The sequence below is a fragment of the Quercus robur genome, chromosome 1, assembly GCF_932294415.1.
Source record: "Quercus robur chromosome 1, dhQueRobu3.1, whole genome shotgun sequence".
NCBI classification, from domain to species: Eukaryota; Viridiplantae; Streptophyta; class Magnoliopsida; order Fagales; family Fagaceae; genus Quercus; species Quercus robur.
This window is the reverse complement of record NC_065534.1, coordinates 16,337,867-16,346,807: the sequence shown is the minus strand read 5'-3', so window position 1 is coordinate 16,346,807 and position 8,941 is coordinate 16,337,867. Positions and strand designations below refer to the sequence as shown.

Below are 8,941 nucleotides of genomic sequence, written 5' to 3'. Positions count from 1 at the left end.
CTTTTGGTAACTTTTACATTAAACACATAACAATGGCTTAAAAGCTAACTTAGTATTTTTTATTATTTTTTTAAGTTTTGTTAAATTTTGAAAAAAAAAAGTAAAAATTAAATAAATAAAAAGCTAAAAGCTGCAAGTATTTGTCAAACATACTCAAAAATGTATTTTAGCTTTTCCGGAAAATAAGAAAAGAAAGTTTTTAAATAAGTATAGAGAAGAACCCTTGTGACATACATTTTTTTTACTTTTGTTAGTATAATTGCCTCCAAATGCTCAGGGAAAAGGACTTTCCATCCGAAAATGAAATTCCTTTTTTTAACTTTAATCCACTTTTTTTGACATGCCCCCTACCCCTGCACACATGGGATTGAGCTCATGCAATCATCACGTCCAAAGAAAAAGCCAAAGGCCTAAAAAAAATAAAACCCCTTTGATCACATGGACTTGGAATCTCCATTTTCATTTACCTGTTTTGTAAATTTTTTTTTTTTTTTTTAAATTAGACCCACAACACCCACTTATAAACAGTAATTTTCTTTTTAGAGAATATACATTTATATTCAATGATCGATGTTGACCACTCATGAGGTCGTTGAAGGAATATTCTTGTATTAATTCTCTGTATTAAATTTTTTTTCTCTGTTCTTTGACACATGTCACTTTCCCATTCACCAAACATTGAAAAAATTTTGGAATTTATTAGCACCTTTATATGATTTACTAATTGCCAAAATATTAGGGTGATTCAGAGAAAGTGTTTTGGTTGTTTGGTTGTGTACCTTTTCTCCCAGAGCCCTTTTATGAAGGTTCATGTTTCTTTCACGAAGGTACGTAGACAAAATTGAAAATTACAGGGAAAAACAGAGAAATATGACATGCTCATATGGGTTCATGACATGTGGCATCATTGTGCACCATATGCATCCATACCAACTCCATGATGATTGCACACGTTCTCTAATTTTTAAGGTCTTTCTTTTGCAACTTTAGAGACGTTTAGCTCTTTGGGTGTAATTATAGGTCCTAGGTTCTAGACAATAAAGTTAGCCAAAAAAAAAAAAAAAGATGAAAAAAGAGCTTTGCCCACTCTTTCTTTGCAACTATCCTAATAATTTGGATTTTATCAAAGCCACATTCAAGAAGGTTCGAGGAATGTTCTTGTACATTTGACCAAATACAATAGTTCTTTTTGGTAATTAAGTACATTATTCTAAGTTTTAAGTCATTGCAATTATAAAATTTAGCATATTCCCCGTAATAAACTTTGTATTTTAAGCGGCAATCAAGCTAGCTACCTTATATTCTAAGTTGTTGTGGTGTGAATTTCAATTTATAAATAAAATCTATAATGCAGTATTGTATTGTATTGTTATTATTATTTCTTTTTTCCTTTCTCTGAAAATTTATCAGCCGTACATGCATGCTCCTTGCATGATGGGTTTTGAGAAAAAGTTGAGTACTTAAAAATATTATTATATTATTAATATGGTACTTTTTTGTTCTCTCCACTTTTAGTGGGTAAAAGAAGCTGAGTAGTGTGTATTGCCAGTATTGGTGATGGAGCAGCCAACCCATATAGCATTATAGATGTACTTGACAGAGAAAAAATGAAAAGCAACTGTCTTTTTTAAGAGTCACGCAGGTAATAGGAAATAGGTCAAGAAAATGTTAGACTATAAAAAAGTTTCACTATTTTTATCACGCAAGTCGTTATATGATGACTTAAAAATGATAAAAGTAAAAACCATGTAAGCTTATGTGGCGAGTTCCGATTAGTAAAAATTATAGAATTTTTTGTGGCCGTTATATTATGACTTGTAAATGATAAAAGTAAAAACCACAGAAGCTCATGTGGCGAGTTCCGATTTGCAAAAATTATAGAATTTTTTGTGGTTCTAGTTCAATAATTCATATTTCATGTATATCCTAAATATGCTGTGGCCTAGTGTTAAAACTTAAAACTCCACTAGCCATGTACTTTTCACAAAATGCTCCCTTGCCCCCCTAATGGCTAGTACATATTGATGTACTGCGACTGCACAAAGGGACAATAGGAAGGAAAAGCATTTGGCTCTGCACAAAACGCCTCAGGTTCAGGCCACCCCATACGAGCATATACGACACTTGTGAATTTTGTTGTGCGTGTTTCGCAGGTTCATGGGTCGATTCATTGCCTCAAATAATAAGTGAATAATTGATGGGTGATAGATAGGTGTGAATGTGACACTAAAAAAGCATCTTGGAATCTTGACACGTAACCAAAAGTGAACATATAATGGATCTAGTACAATTGAATACAGATTCAAGCTTTGCCCTTTCATTGATAAGTTTGATTTTTAGAGTGAGTTAGGTAGATAGTTTTTATATGATTCTATAATTGATATGATTCTTATTATATATTAACTACAATTTGTAAAAATATTATTATATATATTTTTTAAAAGAATAAGGCTTTTAAAGACTAAACAAAACAAGTTGAAATAAGAAATCAATATTAACATTCCCTAATCCCTATCATGTTCAATTTATTTTTCTAGTTGAGTTTTGAGACATAGATTTATTGAAATTTGTTTGTTGATTGCTTGAGTAGCTCCAATTCTAGAGAGTGAAACATACCGCATTAAGAAATGCAATATTCATATTATTCCCACAAACACTTTCTCATAACAAATCTTTAATGACAGAATGTTATTAATTATTACGAGCAAAGTATTCTATAGGTACCACTTGGTAATGGTTAGCAAAAGCGCATTAGCCATTAGGGGAGGCTAGCTGTAGGGTGGGTATATAGTTAGTTTGGTATCACACGTGGTTTGAAGTGTGCTAGAAAATTAGTGTATTTTCTTGCACTTGTGAGAACAAAAATAAAAGAGAGGGTGGGCGCTAGAGTATATTAATGAAAAACAAGCCTATATGTATGTACATGTTACTAAAAATGGTTTTCGTACCATTTTGAGTAGCATAATTTGGCATTAAATGCTTCAGATAAGGGTAGATGAAAATGTTCAATAAGTCACACGTAGCTTTGTCATGGGGCATGAGAATTCAAATTTACTTTACTTGATTATCACATAATTCTTTAGGATTTGACAAATGGCATTATTATGCTCTGCCGAGGTGGATCCACTTTTGACAAAAAAATCAAGCTCCGGAGCCACACCGACTTTGACTCTTGAGGTTTAATTTTGAAGGGAGATGCTAACTAACACTTTTAGAGTATCATTTAGAGTATCAGTACATCGATCATTTTAAGAAAATTTTGACATCATTTTTATATTAAAAAAAATTATTAAAATATTAATTTTTTATTTTTTTATAAAAACTTTCTTTAACATGATTATTAACTAATACCCTAAAAATACTCTTCAACATTACCCAATTTTATGATTTGCTAATTAGGTGATGGTTAACCAATCACCACATTTAGGGCATTGGTTAACCATCTATATTAGAAAAATTTTGACATTATTTTTATAAAAAATAAAAAAAATTTACTAAAATATTAATTATTTTTTTTTCATAAAAATTTTCTTTAATTAAACTGTTAACCAATATCCTAAAGATGTTAACGTTACCAATTTTTAATTGCAATTCAATGATCAGAACAGTTTTTCTGTTTTTTTGGGACCTTTCAGTTTCAATGGACCGGTGGGTGTGTTAGCTGAGATTAATTAATCAATCAATTTAAAACTTATCCATTTTGAAAAGAAAAAAAAAATATCATAGATAGAGAATCTTCCAGATCATGTATGCAATTATATAATATTGACCATATTAGTTGGCATACCGGACACGATGGAATTGTTGAGTGTGACTTTTTTTTTTTTTCTTTTTTGATAACCTTGCTGAATGTGACTTGAGTGACAAGTCCATGTCTAACTGGTTTGAGTCATCACGGTGATCGGAGAGATAAAACGACGGCTCACAATTAATACTACCACCAAACCACCATGGCCTATGATGGTTTAGGCTTTAAATATAAAAAAACAGAGTGACCCAGAGTTATAAGCAAAACGATAAAGCCTACTTGTTGTTAAGCACCAAAAAATATCTAAAGTAATTGGAATCAAAAATCATTACTACCAATTAACGACAAAACAAATCCTGAAATTTAATAATAAGTAAGAAAGTACTTCTATAAACCAACTAGGTATTGGTACAGAAAAATAAAAATAAAAACAAATTTTTAAAGCCATCACCCACTATTCTTCTAATCTCTTATTTACATTTCTCTTTCATAGTGGTATATCTCAAAATCTGTCTTCTGAAACTTAGTAGCAGTAATATCCATGGCCTTCAAAAACTATTTTCCCTTCATTCCTTCACATGATAGAGCAAGCATTTGGGTTTTCATCACTGAACATAGTTGGTGCGTGTTGCAAGTGCCCACCCACAGGTACGCCCACGGGTCCACCCACAGGTACGCCCATGGGTCCACCCATAGGTCCACCCATGGGTCCTCCATATCCGTGCCCATATCCATACTCACTCCCATTAGCATGCCCATACCCATTAACAAACCCGCTACCATACCCGTATCCATTGTCGTAATATCCAAACCCGGGATGTCCCAAAACCTCCATTCTATTCTCCATCATTACATTACCACCGCCGCCACCGCCACCGCCACCGCCACCACCTTGCTCTTTCCCACCATCTCCTCCACCCTTCTTCTTCCCACCGCCACCATCCTTCTTGTCACCGTCACCACCGCCGCCTTCTTTCTCTTTCTTTGGGGGCACAACTTCCACTGGCCTCTTGAGCCTATCCCTCAAGCTTTCAGCTAAAGCCTTTGCATCCATAGTACCCTTCACAATCACCAATTCCTTCTCTTTGTCCAGTGTCATTTCTTGCACACCTACAATAATCAAAGCACCACCATCCAAATTAATCTAAATCAGTTTCATTAATTAAATTAGTAGCAGTTAATTAACTTAATTAAGTATTAATTAATTAATAAAAACTTCAGGTTTCACCGTTACTGTAACGGAACCTTACCTTTGGTCCTAGCGACTAATCTGTTAATCTTCCCAATGCACCCCTGGCAGTGCAGTGACAGCTTCAAAACCGCCGTCGTCACCGGAGCCTGTACCATTCAAATTCATACAAAAATTATTAATTGTTTTTTTTTTAACTCAAAATTAATAATAATCTTATTTTCAAAAAAAAAAAGAAAAAAAAGAAATTGTATTGTAACGAATTTAATAGGTCCAATCTACTAAAACTGAATCCCAAAGTCCGACACAAAAACTGAAATAGCAAGTTAACCAAAGTAAATTCTGATACCATAATAAATTCTGAAGGACATCCAAAATAAATTTGAATGACAAGCTTGAGACACTAACATGTGCACCGTATTAATGGTTAAACTGCGCCTATTAATAGTACAAGAAAACCAGCGCTAACATGAGCCTGATGCGCAAAACCCAGCAACTTTATTGAAAAAACAAAGGCTGAGAGGAGTGAGGAGTACTATTTTTTAATATCAGTGAATACCTTAAAAAAATACTACTACTACAATACAAAACAAAAAAGTGAGAGAGAGAGCGGCGCATGTTAGCAGATAGAGATACCTCTTTGGGTTTTTTGTCCTCGGCTTTCTTCTCAGGTTTGCTTTCGTCGGCTGCGGCTTTGTTGTCTTTCTTAGGAGGCAGAGGAGAGACAAGCTCCACATTCTTCTTCGTTTTCTCAGACAGCTTGTCTCTCAGTTTCGTGGGGTCCACTTTTCCGACCACCGTCAGCTTGTTCAGCGCCATCTCCGTCTTTACATCCTCCACGCCTGAAAAGGAAGAACCAATCACCAACGTTGTTTCAGTACAAAGGAATCTCAAAATCGTTAAGGGTAGTTTTGGAAAAGGCCAGAATATTAAAAAAAAAAAAAAAAGAATAAATTTTGGTCTTTCAAGAGTATTTTGAGGAAAAAAACGGTTTCCAGATTCGATTTTGTCAAATCTGACTAGAAAAATAAAATAAAATTTTCTGCATAAACAAACACAAACTTATACATCTACTTCCTTATTTTGTCAACAAATTTTTGACAAAAAAAAAAGAAACTACCGACGCAATAGATTGTTAAACAAAGATTTGTTGGAATCGGAGAGAGGTATTTGATACGAAACCTTGGAAATCTTTGACGCATCGCTTAATCTTGGTGGCGCAGCCTTCGCAATGCATGTCGATCTTGTAAACCGACGTGAGAGAATTCGAGTCCTTGTTTTTCTTCTCTCCTCCGCCATTGTCCTTCTTCTCCTCCGCCGCCACCACCTTCTCGGTCACCACCTCCTCGCTCTTGGCCTCGGCCTCATTGGCCTTCTGATTCTGGTTTGGGTTTGGGTTCTGGTTGCTCTTGTTCTTGTTCTTCTTCTGTAACACAAAATGGAACAAAGTACTCAACCCCATTATAACACACACATGAACCAAACAAAACAAAAACAAAAAATCAAAGAGCAAAACAGAGAAAACGATGCATAAATAGTAGTAATAGCAAGGAAGAACAGAACCGACTCACCTTGGCCATTGCAGAGTCGGTTTTGGGTTTTTGGTTTTTGGTTTTTTTTTTTTTTTGCTCTCCTCCGAAACCGAATCGTAGAATGAAAACGTGTCTGGTAAACTCCGTATTTAAAGAGGAAGGAGGAAATGGTGTGTTGGTGAGTGAGAGAAAGAGAGAGAGAGAGAAATAATAGGGTAATGCTAACGTGGCATGAGTGATTGATCATGATGATGATGGTGTTGAAATTGTTTTTATGTTGTGTATGTATGTATGTATGTTATGTGTGTGAACCGTGTGTACTATGATGTATTGTGCGTGCATGTACATGATTGGGATTGGTCGGTCTAAATTCTAAAAAAACTTGTGCCATAAGGGGTTACTGTTAAAGACGTGTTGTGGGGGGTCTGGCACACGTGCGACGTCGTTTTAGTGGGCAGAAGCGAACGCAGAATTGAGAAACTTCTGGGTAATTCTGTGATAGGACGATGGGATTTGTGGTGGGGGCCTCAAGACTAGAGGGCTTATCATTTTTTGGGTATCCTTTGCCTCTTTGTTTTTGTGTGCGCACCATCAAGTTCTCGTTTGGATTTGTTTGTTTCTTTGTTTGTTTATCCTCCAATAATTATTTTTTTTCTTTTTTCTTTTTTTTTGATAAGATAATTATTATTTTTCAAGTGCATAACAAACCATTAAAAAACAAAAGGGTCACCTACCTATGGTAACTTACCTTTTTTCCCCCTAAAATAATCAGTAGTTTCTTTTTTTTTTTTCTTTTTAATTTTAAGAAGTAACTTACTAGTAAGTTAGCAAATATGATTAAAAATCTTATCAATTTTAGTATTTTACTTCATTTTTCACTAATCACATAGACAATTGTTCATTATTATTTTCACCTTAAAAGAAAACCAAAGTTTAAAATGATATATATATATATATATATATATATATATATGCACACACATGGGCGGCTTGTAGGACACACTCCCTAATTCTTTAGGGTAGGCAGGAACTATTTTCATTAGGAGTAGAAATTTTGGAGCTTTCTCCTTCCCCTTTTCTTCTATAAATAACTACAGGCATTGTAAAATAGTGATAAATACAGTGAAATACTGACAGACAGATAATAGGGGATGTTTGGTAGAAGAGTTTAAGTAATGTTGTTTCAGTGTTTTTGATATACGTGTGGATAAAAAAAAGTGTGAAAATGTATATAAGTATATTTGAAATGCTCAAAAAGTTTCTTAAAATAAACTACCAAACGGGTCCTTATATATACAGTATATATATATATATATATATATTGTTTGTAGTTGGCTGCCTTATTATCACGACATCAACAATCAATATTGTATTGGAATTTAATTTTCAGTACCCGTTTGATCAGAGATTCTGGGCCAAAATCATGTTGGCAGTTTCACTGCTAACTTATTTGCATTTAATTAACACTTCAATTACCAGTTTTAAATACACATGAAAAAGGAAAAAATAACTCAAACTAAACATGACCCTCATGTGTTTCCCTAAAAAACTGAACATTGAAAAAGCGAAGAAGCAAGTAATTGTGTCTCATATGGCGGAGCCAAGGCATTTTTATTATTATTATTATTATTTATTTTCGGCTGGAAGGATACAACAACAACAACAGAACAAACAAAACAAAAACTCAAGCCCCGTCCCAATCCCTAATGGAGAGCATCAAGTCTGACTGTCTTAGGCATAACTAGCCCTTTTTTATTTATTTATATTAAAGCAAAATGTCCATTTAGCTAAGCAAGCAAATGAGGTACTGTATTTTACATCTCTTTTATCCATTTTTTAGCAATCAAGAGTCACCTCACCCACTATCAAATATTTGATCAATATTGGGTCCGTTTGGATTGAGCTTATTGTTACTGAAACTGAGAGGGCGTTTGGATACTGTTGAAACTCAGGTCTGCGTTTTGCGTTTTTTTTTTTTTTTTTTTTTTTTCTGCACCGTTTCTGATTTTGGGGGACAAAAATACTGTTCATACACTGTTGAACACTGTTCACACACTGTTTGACACTGTTTACAGGTTAAAAAATATTAAAAATAGGTCCCACGATACTATTCACACATTTAAAAATTATTTTGCTACAGTGTTTTCAGTTTTCAGTTTCAACAACAATAAGTTCAATCCAAACGGACCCTGAAAACTGAAAACTGAAAACTGAAAACACTGTAGCAAAATAATTTTTAAATGTGTGAATAGTATCGTGGGACCCATTTTTAATATTTTTAACCTGTAAACAGTGTCAAACAGTGTTCAACAGTGTATAAACAGTATTTTTGTCCCCCCAAAATCAGAAACGGTGCAGAAAAAAAAAGTAAAACGCAAAACGCAGACTTGAGTTTCAGCAGTATCCAAACGCCCTCATTGTATTGGAATTTACTTATTTTCAGTACCCACTTGGACACAGATTTTGGAGCCA

General features: G+C 34.1%; 1 protein-coding gene across 1 annotated transcript; it reads right to left on the bottom strand.

The window, feature by feature from the left end:
* Positions 1 to 4,086: 4,086 nt before the first annotated feature.
* LOC126723272 (heavy metal-associated isoprenylated plant protein 3-like) lies at positions 4,087 to 6,666 on the bottom strand. The gene is made up of 5 exons (XM_050426604.1): positions 6,509 to 6,666; positions 6,120 to 6,363; positions 5,574 to 5,779; positions 4,999 to 5,086; positions 4,087 to 4,858 (listed from the first exon to the last, which is right to left on the bottom strand). Exons 1-5 carry the CDS (start codon positions 6,515 to 6,517, stop codon positions 4,323 to 4,325), a joined length of 1,083 nt encoding a protein of 360 aa, XP_050282561.1. The 5' UTR covers positions 6,518 to 6,666; the 3' UTR covers positions 4,087 to 4,322.
* Between the last annotated feature and the right edge of the window lie 2,275 nt (positions 6,667 to 8,941).